We start from the raw sequence: 16,652 nt of genomic DNA, 5'->3' as shown, positions 1-16,652 counted from the left end.
ATATTAAGGTAGTCAGGTAGAACAATATGCTACCGATTAATTTTTGTACTCCTCCTTGTGTGAAGACGCTTATTATGGTCAACGTTCTAAAATATTATGGTCACAAAAAATGTACAAATCAGGTGGGAAAAAAATATTATACACGGCTTGAAAGCATATTTCTTTGAAGTGTTTATTCCCCCATTTTTTTCCCCTCGAAAAATGGTTCCCAGCGACTAACGAAAATATATAGTTGTCAAATATTTATTGTCCAAGTCGGCAATCATATTATGGCAGTGGTTTTTTAGGGTACTGGCGTAAAAATTATATATTTATTAAAATTCGTTTGATTTGGAGTATTTAAAAAGTTCATAGATGCATTAGTCTTGGTCTATATTAAGAAATGTCATGAAAGCACATGCACTATGTGAAAAACTAGACCTTTTTGCGCTTGAGATTCATGACTTCATTAGATTAGACTAGAATTGATAAGTCAAAATTATAAAGATTTAATTTTAATGGATGGTGTAAGTTCATATGCATAATAATTTACTTATGGATTATCCCGTCATATGATGTTACACGTGCATGTTATAATTAAGGGTCAACAACTTGGATGGTATAATTATTTTTAGTTAGTTTGGTTCTTAAAATATTTGACTATTAACCTATTATGCATAATGCATGCAAAATATTCTAAATTTTGCACAACATAATGCCGAATAAAAACTAATCGATTATACATTGATCTGTTTAGAATTGTTAAATTTTATGGCTATTTACACGACGACGACAATTAAAATATATATATATATATAAAGTAATTTGATTAAATATATTAAATTATTGAATAGTGGTTAATTATTATTTTTTGCATAAAAATATTTTCGTTCGATAGTCATTTATTTGTTGGGTACGTGGTTTTAATCTAGTTCCACCGCAGAAAATTAAGTTGTTTAGCCTTAAAACCTAAAGAATAATTAACATGGAATGTTTCAGGCGGATAAAAGTTTAATATTCCGGTTCTAAATATAATTTTAACATTCAAATATAGAACCTAGCTAGTTACAAATATATGGTGTTTTCCGTATAAATAAGGCAACCAGAACTAACAAAGCTGACTTCTACGCAGTTTTTTTTTTTTTTTCCCTCAAAGTTAAAAGTGTAACTCAGAACTCAAAATCTCTAAACCTATACCATTTGAGTTATAGCTCTTTGACTACTATTCAATAATTCACCGATATAATTATCAACAGTTTTTTACATCTAAATTACTAAAATGATATAGAGTGTTTAACAAATAAGGCGGAGCTAATAATAAAATCTTTAAAAGCTTCCTCAATTCTGATTTACAATTTTGTTCTTAACAAAAATAAATAGACAAAATCAAGGCTACTACTTTAAATTAAAGAAGAAGCTCGATTATCTTACTTTTTTTCAATTATGTCTACATTGGTAGTCTCCTTCAAATCCAGGACAAAGCACGCCGGACATTTGAATCTTAAACGTATGCTCTACACACTCTATTCAATCCGATTTTATGGGGATAAAGAAAGATTTTAAGAGTGTTATGCTTAAAATGTTATAGTCGACCTGCAAGTTAAAAGAAAGCAATATAAATAACCAATGAAATATTAAATAGAGATGCATGTTTGTAAAGTCTTTACACCAAATAATGAAATAACCAATTCATGGCACCTAAATATATTCCATATTCATTATTGGCTAACTTATCTTTATTGATCGTGACACAACATGAACTACTTATTAGACATTAAAAGTCCATGGCAAATCAACATTAAACTTTTAAAAAAAATCATGGTAATGAAAGGCCTCAAGAAACATGAAAAGGGTGTGGTGTGATCACTATTTGAGGATGCGACAAAAGCAGAAGACTTAACTTGTCGAACCCCGCAAATGGAAATCTGTATTATTTTACACCAACTTAAAAAAAAGAAAAACAATAAAACACAAAAAATTGGCTGTCATGTCGATTTCTCCAAATTCCCTTTTCAGACGATAGAAAGCTTAAAGTCTCTTTCATTAGGTAAACATGAACGATCACAAGGAGGCTAATGTTTTTTATTTATTTAAAAAAAAAAGAGAGGCTAGAATGGCAAATCTATTGCAAAAGCCAAGGCATTGAATTGATAGATTGCCGAATTTCAGTGACACCGCTACAGTTACGTTACTTGACTTCAGAGCATAATATATATGGTCTTGTTTTTTTTTTAATTAAAAAATAAAACACACGGACATGTAGAACATTGTTTTGTTACACCAGCAAGCATGAGACTTCTCCTTCACAGAAAACAAATAAATAAATAAATATGCTTTAATTTGCTGGCAACCCCAAAGCGGCAATTAACTGCTCATGTTCTCATAATTGATGAACAGAAGCCTTTATCTCCTCTCATTTTGAAAAGACGATTCCCCTGAACCTACCCTTTTGCTTACTACCATCAACACTCACATTTGTTCCTTTCTGCTCCCACCAAACTAGACTTGACCCCGCACATCTTTAAAACCTTATAGCAAACAAATACTTACGATCATATACACACACAAAATAATAGCATGGAAATCATTCGCAAATAAATGCACATCACCATCCGCTGTTTAACTTTAACCAAGGAATAATAATCTATGAAGGCTTAATTACTTTTTTATTACTTCATTATTATAGGATAGATTGTGAATATGTGATGAGTACACCAACAACTATTATTAATGGACTCAAAAAAAATGTTGAAGAACATACCTAATCTGAAAATTGTTGAAGCAAAAAAGGAGGAAGGCGTAAGATGTGTCAAAATTGGGAATCAACAAGATGGACCGACACTCCTACACTCCTCGCTTTCCGAAGGTTGCTGGTGGTGGTGGCCGGGAATATGCTGTGACTGTGCTTGCTGTTGAGCCTGCTTTTGCTGCGGTGGGAGAAGCAGCTGCGCCTGAAGAGGAAGATGGTGAGCATGGCTTTCCCCTTGCTGCATATGGTATGGATTGTCAAAAGACCCCAAAGCCAACGAAGGAGACAACTGATCACCAGAACCGCCACCACTTCCACCGCCACTAACCTGGCTGTACCCACCACCACCGGAAGAAACCGAACCCATATCAAACCCTCCACCATTAAACCTCAGAAACTCTTGCTGTTGATGATGCTGATCATACCCTCTGAACATATCTTGTTGATCCCTCACCACCACCGCAGCAGCCAGCTGCTGAGCCTCCAAGATCTGCTGCTGCGGAGGCGGAGGGGCAGTCTGAGCGTCGCGAATCATCAACTGTCCGCCATGAGCAATAGCTGGCGGAGCAGCCATGGCGCCGTTGTAAGGGAACATCTGCGAGGCAAAGGAATGGTGATGCTGGAGAATGGCGGTGGTTGGGACACCCTGCAGTGCCTGAGGGCCAATGTAGGTGGCGAGCTCCTTCTTGGCGTTGGTGAGCTCCACCTGGATCTGCCGGAGCCGGTGCTGCAGCACCGATATGAGACCCACGCAACCGTAGACGGGGTCTCTTAAACGCGCCTCCGCTTCGTACGCCAACGACTTCACGGCGTCGTCTCTCTGCGCGGCGTTGAGTTCGTTCAGCAGCTTGGCGACGTTGCTGGCGCCGAAAACCTTGTGCACGTATGCGAACCTCTGCGGGTTGTCCGGCGGGAAATACGGCGCGAAAACGCACTCCTGCGTGCACTTCCTCCGCAAGAACTTGCACGCTGCGCAAGGTGAATTCGACGACGACATTTTCTTCTCCGATCTCTCTCTCTCTCTCTCTCTCCCCTCTATAAACCCTCGCTCAACGAACAAACCTCTTTTCTGTTTCTCTTTCTCTCTCTTCCGTTAATTAAACCATGAAATGATGAATGGTGTTAAATTAATCTCCAAAGAAGGATTTACCGTCGCTGCTTTCTCTTTCTCTCTTTCTGTAAATGAGCGATCTGACTATCTAGCTTTCACGGCCTCTCTGGTACCATGTTTTCGATTTTCTACAAACAAACAAAGCAGAGAGGTCAAACGGTGACAATAATTAATTAATTAATAATTATTAATTGTTGTGAATAAATAACGAGCATGGAAATCGGGAAATCAGGATTCGACGAAACTTCATGTACAGATTTATTGATCAACGATTTAAAATTACAATTTAAATAATTAGGGATTTTAAAAAATGACAAGTGATTAACCGACACAAGATACCGGTGAAAACGACGACGATTGCAAAAACTGCGCAACACAGTGAAAATTAAAACTAAAAGAAGAAGAAGAAGAAGAAAAGTTGCACCAGTGGATCTGGATTGAGTTAGGTTGCGTGGAGGTGAAGGATGAGAGAAATGGAGAAAGGAAACTGGGTGTGCAGTGTAGAGATCTATGAGTGGCTCACGCCTCGATCGAAATTCGTGAGATTTTCATTTAAGCAAACCAAAATAAACCTAACTCACATATAACATACTAATGCTAATATATTCAAATTATGCAGAGAGAGAGAGAGAGAGGCTAGCATAGTGTGTGATGTGTGAATGGTAGCGCAGGGATAGGTACATAGAATGTGTGCGCGTTGAGGTTTAGGGATAAGAGAACAGAGCTAAAACCCGGAAACCAAAACAACCAAGTACTCATATATCTATATATATATATATATATATAGAGAGAGAGAGAGAGAGGGGGGGTTGAACTGCACTCCTCCAAGCTCCCACTACTCTCTTCTCCCTCAATTAAATTATATGTTTAAGAAAAATTATGATTCACATTTTAGCTGATTATTGAATTTTCAATTATATTATTGGTTAATAAATATGTTTAGTTTAGTTTACTACATTTTTTTAAATAGATGTTATTTTAATAACCGTATATTTTCCAAGTTAAAATGATTGGTAAAAGAAAATTAAGAGTAATGTATAAGATACATGTATTGAAGAAAATATGGTTTCTTAAATCATACTATTTCCTTCAGTAGACACCAAGATAATATTATTTCCTTCAGTCAACTATCATTCTCATTTTATTATAAATCATCCACCATTAATTTCTCTTAACCGCCTTCCCTTTTTTATATTACTTTTACTTGTATATCGCTGACATCATACACTTCCCATTTACCAAATTTATTTGTTATTTGTTATTTATACTCTCCTATTTATAGTATATATAAAAAATAAAAAATATATAAATTATGTATACTTAAATACTTGATGTGTCCCATGGCACTGAAGAGAACTTAAAAATATATATATTAGAAAAAAAAACGCGTATATTCACAGTGGATCCATGTGAGCGCTAAAATCACTCTAGTTCGTTCTTGAAATGTTTAGTTTCGATTCTTTCTCAGTATAACTCATTAATAAATTATTCTAGATTTTACCAGAAATTATGGATAAGATAATAATTTCCAAATTCGGTGACTTTGATGATCGTATTTAAAACTTTCGTATATTTGACAAACATATATACATATATATACCTAATAATATTTGAAAAACAAAAAAAAATAATTAAAATAATCTAAATTTATTTTATTTTGTATTTATTAATTATTGTTATAATTAATAAATACTATATTAAATAAAATAAATTAATTTTTTAATATTAATAATTTTATCTACTTCTTAAAACTTATATTAGTGAAAAAAAAAAGATAACATCAAACTTTAAGTTGGGTTTTTTGAATTGCATTGGTTTCTTATAGAAGGAGTCGATTTTGTAAGTGAAATTTAGTATTTATAAAACTTACCACAAATTTGAATAAATATTTACGAATTTTTTTATTTTATAGTTAAAAAAAGAAGATTTTCAATTTATTTTAGATAGAATGGTCAGCCAATTTAACTCTTAAAAAGTTCAAAATCTTTCTCTTACATAGAGGGTTATTTTAATACCATTTACGCTAGCTAACATCCTTTCTTATTTAATGCAAACTATGAAAATTCCGCTAAGTATTTATAACAAAATTGATAGCATTTATAAAAATTTTATATGGAGAGAATTTTTTGATGATAAGAAACTTATCTCCTTAATTAAAAAAATATTTGTCTACCAAAGACATAGGGAGAACTGAGTTTGAGACTTGCCAGAGCTCTTCATAATGCTCATATGATGAAATAAGCTTAAAAGATGATTTACTATTCAGATAAGATATTTTATGGGTACAGGTCCTACGAAGCAAATATAGATGCAACAGTAATCAAATTCCAGTCATTAACAAGCCTCAATCTTATTCTAATGTAGGAAAGGTATCTGCCAACTTTAGACCACTTTTAAACAAAATCTCATTTGAAAATTAGGTGCGGGGTTGAAAACTCAAGTGAACATGTGGACTGATAATTGAATACCTGGTGTCAGAAATTAGCTAATCTTATCCCCAAATTTTTTATAGAACATCGGATGGAGGACAAAGTAGTGGAATATGTGTTCGACTCAAGCTAAAATTTTAATCTCCTTGGTAATTATCTAGATGAATATTGGATTCCTATGTTGACTGCAATCAAACCATCGAAGAGTGGTATGGGAGAGGATCAAGTTGCTTAGTTACATGCATTTAAAGGTTTCTTTACCATTAAGTCAGTTTGTTCGATTTATCTGGAGGCTAAGGATAACTTTGTAGCTACGCTTTTCACGAAGGTCTGGAAATTGCAAGTCCTACGGCGACTTCGTGCACTTTATTGGCTAGTAGCAAATAATGCTCTTTTCACAAATGAGCTTCGTTTTCGAAGAAAAATGGCACTGAATAATCTTTGTTATATTTATAGTCTTTATCTTGAATCTGTGCTCCATATCCTCTAAGATTATAAAGTCTTGCACGAGACGTGGAAGAGTATAGATAATTCATTGAGTGTGGATACTTTTTTTAGTAAGCTTCTTTATCCATGGCTCATGAAAAATCTATCGGCTCAATCCCACCACCAAGGTGTCCCTTGTCCCCAGATCTTTGTTTGCACAATGAATACCCTCTGGTTTCGGCGAAACAAATTTATCTTTGAAGCTGACCACTCTATGCAAGAAGATTCTATTTGTTGGATGGCTCTGCATATAGCTAAAAACTACTATTTTGTACAATTCGAACTTTCTCAAACCAGGAATAGAGTTGATTTCTTTTTTGAGAAATAAATCAGATGGATGCCCCCTGCCTCGCCATTCTTTAAATTAAATACTGATGGCTCAGTCACAAAAGAAGGAACTGCGACTTGCGGTGATATCATAAAGGATCATAATAGTAAGCTTTTGGCATGTTTTAGTGGTAATTTAGGTATTCACTCTGTTATTTAAGCTAAACTATGGAGAATTCTTCTTGGATTATATTTGGCTATTAACCTTAGTATTCATAACCTAAGTATTGATGTAGATTTAAAGATTGTTGTGGAGCTCTATTTGCGAAATACTGTTAATTTTTATTTTACTAAATCTCTTGTTGCTACGATTCATTCCAGATGTCACAGGTTTACTGCTTAGGAAATTCAGCATAAATTTAAGAAAGCAAATGCTTGTGCTTATTGACTGGCGGTATAAGATCATAATTTGCAATTAGGATACCATTTTTTCTTTAGTTTACCTTATGCTATTTCTTTTTATTTCATGATTAGGGGTGTTTGCGGTGCGGTTTGGATCAGTTTTAATGAGTCAAAAATTTATCCAATCTGAACACTAATTTTACTTGCGGTGCAGTTTGGATTGGATGATTTTTTTTTTAAAAATCCGATCCAATCCAATTTCAAGCGGTTTGGATTGGATTGGATTTGCGGTTTTGTAAATTAAAAAAAATTAAATACATATAATAATAAGTCTCAACATCAAATTTTAAATAATTAACAATGGTAATAACAAGTCTCAACAATGTCTTAAAAAGCTAACAATAACATAACAATAGAAATAAGATTATAAGTTAGTTAAAATAAATAAATAAGTAGCTTTTTGAACATAAAATATTTATTAAATAATAATACACGAATAATATAAAAATATATAATAAATTAAACATGTTATAAGTATAATTGTAATTTGTAAATATAACAATAAAATAATAATATTATAGCAAATTGTGCAATTTGAATTGGATTGAATCAGTTATGAAAAGTTGATTCGAAATCTAATCCAATCCAACAATTTGCAAAAAATAGAATCTAATCAAATCCGAATTAATATAATTTTAATCGATTTTTAATTTAGATTGGATTGAATGAACAGTTTAATTTAGATCAATTTAAATTTAATCACTCCTATTTATGACAGATATCATTGATACTTCTTTTTCTAAAATGGTTTCCGTGTAATTTTTTTATTTTTAGACCCGTTTCTTATTTAAAAAAAAGAATTATATATATATATATAATATATATATATATATATATATATATATAGGTGTAGTCTATGGTGGCCACAAGTTTTGGTATCTATGGTGACTATAAATTTTATAAAATGATATATTCAACCAAATAAAATAAAAAATTGAAGCACGTTTCAGTTCTATTAATAAATAATGACATGTTTATGAGTGTAAATAAAAGAAAAAATTAGACCATTTATCATATTTTTTGACAAAAAAATGATTTATCGTTTTCTCTCGTCGTCGGAAATGAAGTCGCTACCAATGCCCAAAATTTAAAAAATGATAGTATCTAAAAATACTTACATTGCATTAATATTTTCATTATCTACTTATACTTTTCTTTTTTGTAATTAATAATTTTAAATTTCACTTTACTAATATTAAATTTTAATTAATAACAGTAACTTTAGACTTCAAAAATTTTATTCCAGAATAAAATGATTATTTTAATTAAAAATAAAAGATATAAATAATTATTTATTAACGCGAGGAAAAAAATTAATGCAATGTAAGTATTTTTAGATATTATCATTTTTTAAATTTTGAGCATTGGTAGCGATTTCATTTTCGACGACGAAAGAAAACGATAGATCATTTTTTGTCAAAAAATATGATAAATGATCTAATTTTTTCTTTTATTTGCACTCATAAATATGTCATTATTTATTAACAAAACTAAAACATGCTTCAATTTTTCATTTTATTTGATTAAAAATATTATTTTGTGAAATCCATAGCTACCATAGGCACCAAAACTTGTGGTCACCATAAACTACACCATATATATATATATATATATATATATATAATTGATTCTTTTCGTATGATCGTATGATAGTTGCTCTTATTATCGCGTCGAGTATATTTATATTTCCTCGTGCTTTAATTCATTGCCCGCCATTTCCTAGTTACGGTATTGGTTTATAGAATGCAACTTGTAAAATGCAATTTTTTCTTATTTTAAAAATTACACCTCATTTAATAAGCAAAAAAGTAATAACATGCTAAAGAAATATTTAACTTTAACCATCTGCTTTGCTTAACATACTAAAAGTAAAAATTTAGTTCAAACTTTTTAAGATGAGATGTTATTCTCTCATTCGTCACTTTTCTTTTCAAAATAAATTTTAAAATAATTAATATCTTCTTATTATACATTTTTTTAGATTTGGATCTTCTAAAGTTTGAATTTCACTTTAGAGAGTAAAGTGTAATCTTCTACCCTTAAATAGTTTTTTTTTATATTTATTTTTAGTCCTACCTATAAAATCAATAGTGAAAAATCACACTTTATCTTCTAAAATAAAATTCAAACTTTAGAGAATTCAAATCTTTTTTTTTTTTTACTTATATACTTCATTTGTTTGTATTGTAATTACCTATGGTTCCAATTTTCATTATTTTGGTTTCAATTAAATTGATACGAAGAAATCAACATTTACGGATCTAATCCACAAATATAGTTAATTGAAATTGAATGTATGTTCACAATAAATTTATTTTTTCAAGTCTCAATTCAAATGGGACGTAGAAGGTATGCATATAAGTATAACAAAGCTAGTAGTGGTTGGAAAGAAACAATGATTATATTACAAGAGTTTGATTTTACTTATAAAATTAAATTTTCTGATAAAGCAAAATAAAATGTTTTTCCATAAAATAGTACGACTGTAAAAATGACATTAGAATTTAGTTGAATTTAGGTGTATTTGTGAAATAAAAACAAAGGAATCAAAATCGACCAAATAATAAAATTATTCTATTTATCGTATTCTTTCTGTTTGTGTATTATTTGTTTAAAGTTGTATCATGAAAATGGTAATAAAAGAAGAGAGGAGGGTTTTGATAGAGAAGGCAATGATGATTATTAATAGCGTCCGTGTAGCGTGCGCGTCAACCCTACATAGGGGGATATTTTGGTAATCTAGCATGCATGCATCCATTGTGATGCACGAGGAACGAGGAGGGAAGTGATGACCTGCTATTCCCGGTCAAAGAGAAGTTGAGCGAGTGACTGTAACCTAACATACACTAGGTGCTGCTGCTGCTGCTAGAATTAATTCATTGATTGATGCACTGAGCACGATGCAGCAAGCAGGTAGCTAATATAAGAACACAGTGGTTTTGATTGACGCGCGCTTTTCACTACTGAGATCACATCCTTGAAGTGACAAAACCTTAAGCCTCCCCCCCGCAATTAACTGTTCTCAATCCCCGGCCCCCCCTCTCTAGCCGTCACTCTCCATCTTCTCTTTTCCCTAATCCAACCCTTCAATTACCACTACTATTAATTCAATTCAATTATTCTTCACTTAATTTACACGCCCAACTACCACTTCAATTTTATAACCTAAGCCTACATACTCATGTCTCTTCGCTGCCAATCATATTTCTTCTTTTTCTCATTAGCCCTAAAATACAAGTATTTATACAATATATAATAGAATTTAATTTTTTTTACTAATAATAAAAAATAATTTTACACGTGTATTCAATTACATAATACTATATCAATAAAAATAATTACATTTTATATTCACGTAGTGAATAGTAAGTCATAAAAAAAATGTGATTGTATCACTATGTAAAGTACTTTAGTGCATCAAAATTAAATTTTATATAATATTAAGAACTTAATTTTAAAGTACTGTTAGTCTAAAAAATTGTTTTACACATTCATTTAATCACATATCGCAGCATTAACAAAAATAATTATCTTTTATATTGATCGCGCAAATGGTCATCCAAAAAAAGATTATGATTACACGACTATATAAAACATTTTATACTGTCAGTATATTAAAATTAAACCCATAATATTAATATAAAAATTTGGTGTATATTTTAAGGGAAATATTGCTTATCATATATATAATTCATGAATAAAATATATTTTGTTACTATAAATCTATAATACTTGAATAAAAAAACTCTGTTAGAATATGAAAAAAAAGTTATTATATATGCTGGTTAATTTTATATTTATGATTACTACGGCTCATTTTAAAATGTTTTTTATTTAATAAAAAGTGTTATATTTTATTAATATAAATAGATTTTAAATTTTTAATTATATATTAATAGTTTAGATTTGACATTTAAGATTTGTAGTTTAAATTTATAATTTAGAGAGTTTTATTTTTTATTTTTTAATCTATAATAATAAGTTAATTTTTAAAAAATGTTGTACTTTTCAAAAAAAAATTTAGAGCATATTAATATTTAATAATAAAAAATATTATTTGTACACTAAAATATAATCACTAATATATTTATATATAAATACATGTGTAGTTTAATTTATTTTTAATATGTATTTATATTCTAACATATATTTTATACTAACGATTAATTTTGATGATTGGTTTTGGTGTATACATAACATAATCCTTTAATGATATATGTATATATGAGTGAACTATAATTTTAGTACCTTAAAATATGAGGTGGAGTATGGTGTATTAATTTTGTTTATACCGTGAACTAGCCGATCGATTGCCCCAAGTTTTGAAAATCTTTTTCGCTCAAGACTGCTGGCGTGCATGTGCCTTAAATTAATTAATCAGAAATGTTGCTGCGTTTGGGTATACGCATATATATCTTTATATAAGTTGAGATCGAGTTGAATAAAATTATAGAAAAAGCGGTGCCAATGGTCAGCTTAATCATATTTTCTCAGTCCACCAGAATCTAATATTGTTTCAATAAACAAAATTACTTTGCGTAACGCTTGCTTTGCTTTTTTCAATTACTACATACATGATTTAAATTTGTACGTATTCAATGAACTAATTTCTAAAAAAAAAAAGAAAAAGAAAAGCTTAATTATTTAAATCGAATAAGAAAACAAATAAATATTACTATGTATAGAAGAAGAAATACTATACTATATATAGAAGAAGATCGTAGGGGCAATTTAATATTGATGCATTGGATCACTTCAAGAATCGTGCAAAATTATATGCGTGTAGCTGTACTTTGCACCTTTATTTCGTTACTTTTGAGTTTTGACTTGCTCAGCATGTTTATGTTATTATGTACTTGTAACTTGTATGTAGGGGAAAATACTGAAAAAAAACTACATTATTTCTCCTAGTTATTATATGTGCATTTAAACTAACTCCGTAGGTTGTTCTTTATATTAAAAACTATACACCAACATATATAAAGTCCTGCTGACTCTTATAATTATTAGCTAATAAATAGAATAAAATTCATGTGAAGAAAGGTAGCACGTAGCAATAATAGCAACACTACGTAACATTTGTAATTATATTTTTAAATATTTGATTGAGTAGAATTTATTGTTTTTTATTAATAATTAATTAATAATATTAAAAAATATGTATGATTAGCAAGTTACTTGGTGATAAAGACGAGGTTTGAAGTTTCAACTTGTGGCTATACGTTTGGACCTTTGGCTATGAATATAAAAGTGATATCATGCCACGTGCAACATAATTTATAATATAGATATTGTCCTCTTGCATTGCACCTACATTACCTGATGAAAATTCATTGCTTAGAAAAAACTTAAATGAGTAGTGCAAATGCCAATAGTAACGCCCCTTTATGATTAGCCATTGAAATTCACGCGTACTGTGAAAATGACGAAATCATCCCCAAATTATTTTTAAATGGCTATATATATAATCCTTTCTAACATTGTTTGTTTGAAGAGAAAATGAAATTTTTTTATTGTTTAATTATGAAAAAAAATTAGAGACGAAAGAAAAAGAGTAAAAAAAAATTGGTGGACCTACCAATTTTTTTTTCCATAATTAAAAAAAAAGAAAAAATTTATTTTTTTTTATAACTTTTAATATTATCCTTTTATTTTTTTAATGTATTTTATAATATAAGAATAAAGTTGTCTTTTTATAATATTTATTTTCTTTCATTCAAATACATCTAAAGAAAAAAAATTCACTCAATTTTTTTTTCTTTCTTTTCTTTTCTTTTTATTTATTTTCTTTTTATTTCTTTCATTCCAACCAAACATATTAATAATAATGGAGAGGAACTCACTCATCAAAAGTAGTAATTAGATTAAATTCTTTGAAAATTGTTTTTAATATGGAGATTAAGATAATGTTTTTGTTGAATATTAATATTTGAAATATATTATAGAAAATAGATTTTTTTAATTGTTAAAAAAGTTTGAAGGTGTAAAGTGTGATCTTTAATTTTTTATTGTTCTCTCTTTTATATTTATTTTTAGTCTCACTTATGAAATTAATGATAAGAGATCATCATTTACTCCCTCAATGATTAAATAAAATTAAGAGGATCTATTTCTTATATTATAGTATTGTAAATGTATAAAAGAAAGTGTTTAATATGCATTCTGTGTGTTGACAAGATATTGATACGTGTTTAATACACATTCTACGTGTTACAATACACACCTTGCGTATTGCAATATACACTTTATGAATCGACTTTCTATCCGTAAAATCTACCCACTTCTAATTACATTAAATAATTCCATTTTTAACAAAAATACCAATATTTTTTTATATAAAAAAAATTAGCCGAAATTATTCATACATACCTAGTCCTATATTTATTATTATATTGTTGTTTATTCATGCAGAAAAAGTACGGCAACGTCAAACATATTAACATGTTTTTAGGCAATTAAACTAAAGTAGGCACTGGTGAAATTATTAAACCCATCAACGACAATGCAATCATTAAATGTAATAACCACTAGCTATTAAGGAGATGGTAATTAATTACTAATGATATTGAAAGTGAGAGAAGAGATGTTTGTATAGGTGCAGTGAGGAATGGAAGAAATTGAAGTAGTAAGAGGGAAGAAGGTGAAAAAAAGAAAAAGAGGGTGGGGGGGCAAAAGAGAGGGAAGGAGAATGATGGTGGTGAGTTACAGTGAGAACAGGGGAACAGGAGGAGAGAGCAGAGAAGAGAGCAGTGACTCAGTGTGTTGGTGAGCAATTGCGTACACAGTCACTCATATCATTAATGTATTCCCCTCCTTCAATTCACCCTACCTTCTCTCTCTCTCTCTCTCAGACTCAGTTGGGATCATTGTCTTTTCATCTTTTCAATTACTGTCTCCTCCTTATCACTGTTTCTGTTTTTGCTTTCGTTTTCCGTTACAATTAACTATGCTTGCTTCTTTAATTTCATCCCACTCATATATGCTACAAGTAATGTTCGGTAACCCATCAATTTTAGCCTAAAACACTTCAAATTTTCTACTTTTCATATTATTTATTTGGTCCAGTCTAATACTCTCATTTATGATCATGTTCCACCACCCCCTTCTTTTAAGCTACATTTAATTGATTTCGATCAGGAGAATTAATGTGTAATTTATATGGATATCTTTGATATTTAATTGATTTTTTATAAATTCAAAAGTTTAGTCATATTTTTACTTTTAACACTCTCAGAAAAAAAAAAAAAACATATGATGTTATTTTTAAAGAAAAAAAATTATCGTCCATTTTAATTTTCGTAATTGTTCAATTTTTATTCTCAATGTAATAATTTTTTTATAAGCATTGTCTTTGTTATTTTTCATTCATTGTTTTTTTCTTCTTTAATTTAGTTTGGAAAACGAATTATTTTTAAGGACGAAATTGAATATTATCTCTTTATTTTTAACCTTAAAAGTATAGAATATATCTTCTTTTCTTAAAGAAAAATTACTCACTCATCTCAATTTTATAAGTACTAATAATCATTGTTCATGATGTAATATTTTATTTTTTGTAAAAATTACTTTTATTTTTGTCACTTATTGTTTGATCATTTTGCACGGTAGAATTTGTGAAAATATTTTTAGTTTAGCATCTATACTTTTATATACATAATCTTCATAATTTCATATTCATAACATTCATAATTTTATACTCATATAATATCTATAATTTTATACATATAATAATCATAATTAATAATTAATAAATTTTTAGAATTAATATTATCAAATTCTAAATTATATCTTATTATATATTTTAAATTATTCACATGTATGCCAATTACTTATGGTTCTTCAAATTATTTTTTTAATATTTTTATTTTATATTCATATATACTTATTTATTGATTTTAACCTAATTAGTTAACAATTATAGCTAAAAATTTGTTTCATAATTTTTTTTTGCATTTCATTTTCTATATTTTATTTTATAATAGTCTCAATGAAAAAATATAAATTTGTATCAAAGTTGTTAAAATATCTTTAATTTAACATCCATCATTTAATTTCAAATATATAACATTCATAATCAATGTAACAAATTGAGACTATTTATTTATTTATTTTACATGTCACAAACTAATAATAAAAATCATCGTGTGAAATATCACCTGATCTCATAAAAAATTGTATATTCTAAAACTTATAATGGTAAGGTAAAAAATTTGAAAACCAGTTTTTGAATATCCACTCAATATTCAATTAATGTGTGAATTGTTTGATAGCTTATCAAAATATATTAATTTCCTAAATGAATTAGTTTGTAAAAATTTGTTAACAAAATGAATATTAGTTATATTTATAACATAAAGAGTGATAGAAAATGTATAAAAAAAAAGAAGTCAGAAAAAAGAAGTAAGAAAGAAGAAAAATTGGTTAAAATTTCTGTTTAAGTATATTGAGCTATCAAATTAGTTACAAAGCACCTATCAAATTAGTTACAAAGCACCTTTTAAATAATTTTCATTTCACTTTATATATATATATATATATATATATATATATATATATATATATATATATATATATATATATATATATATATATATATATATATCAGTCGCAAACTGATGTAATTAATTTCATTTTTTGAGTGAAATATAAATTCTCACATCTAATCACTTTTTCATTCTTCTCTTCTGATATCGCTTCTCTTTCTCTCTCATTCACTAATTTTTTTTATATCTTTTATGGTATTAGAACTAGGATTTCATAACAATAATGACTGCTACAAATAACTCAGCTAATATTACTTCAAATGATTTAAGCTCAGTACAAATAGCAAGCACTCCTGACTTCACAACAAATCCAATCTATATGAAATTTGACAGTGACAATTTTTACAATAGAAAGACCAAGTAGAAGCGATGATTGAAGGTAATAATTTGTTAGACCACATCACAGGACAGAAAATTTCTCAGCAATTTCTCAAAAGTGAAGAGGTGAATCAAGAATTTCAAAAATAGAAGAAACAGGACGCACTGTTGAAATCTTGGTTGTTAGTTTCAATGTCGAAACTATACACAACTCAAATGGTTGGTTGCATCTTCACCTATCAGATCTAGAATAGGTTAGAGAGTCATTTTGCTTCACAAATTCGAGCTAAAATAATGCAGTTGATAAA

General features: G+C 29.1%; 1 protein-coding gene across 2 annotated transcripts; it reads right to left on the bottom strand.

The window, feature by feature from the left end:
• Nucleotides 1–1,291: 1,291 nt before the first annotated feature.
• LOC112800609 (LOB domain-containing protein 10) lies at nucleotides 1,292–4,584 on the bottom strand. Of its 2 annotated transcripts, none has more exons than XM_025842943.2 (3): nucleotides 4,264–4,584; nucleotides 2,741–3,967; nucleotides 1,292–1,572 (listed from the first exon to the last, which is right to left on the bottom strand). In XM_025842943.2, the coding sequence occupies exon 2, from the start codon at nucleotides 3,723–3,725 to the stop codon at nucleotides 2,802–2,804; it is 924 nt and encodes a 307-aa protein (XP_025698728.1). In that variant the 5' UTR covers nucleotides 3,726–3,967; nucleotides 4,264–4,584; the 3' UTR covers nucleotides 1,292–1,572; nucleotides 2,741–2,801. The 2 variants fall into 2 exon arrangements, with proteins under 2 accessions (XP_025698728.1, XP_025698729.1); XM_025842944.2 differs by lacking the exon at nucleotides 1,292–1,572 and adding an exon at nucleotides 2,103–2,507 and having other exon boundaries at nucleotides 4,264–4,492.
• Between the last annotated feature and the right edge of the window lie 12,068 nt (nucleotides 4,585–16,652).

This window comes from Arachis hypogaea, chromosome 5 (assembly GCF_003086295.3).
Source record: "Arachis hypogaea cultivar Tifrunner chromosome 5, arahy.Tifrunner.gnm2.J5K5, whole genome shotgun sequence".
NCBI classification, from domain to species: Eukaryota; Viridiplantae; Streptophyta; class Magnoliopsida; order Fabales; family Fabaceae; genus Arachis; species Arachis hypogaea.
The sequence above is the reverse complement of the archived record's forward strand: the minus strand, read 5'-3'. Positions and strand labels throughout refer to the sequence as shown.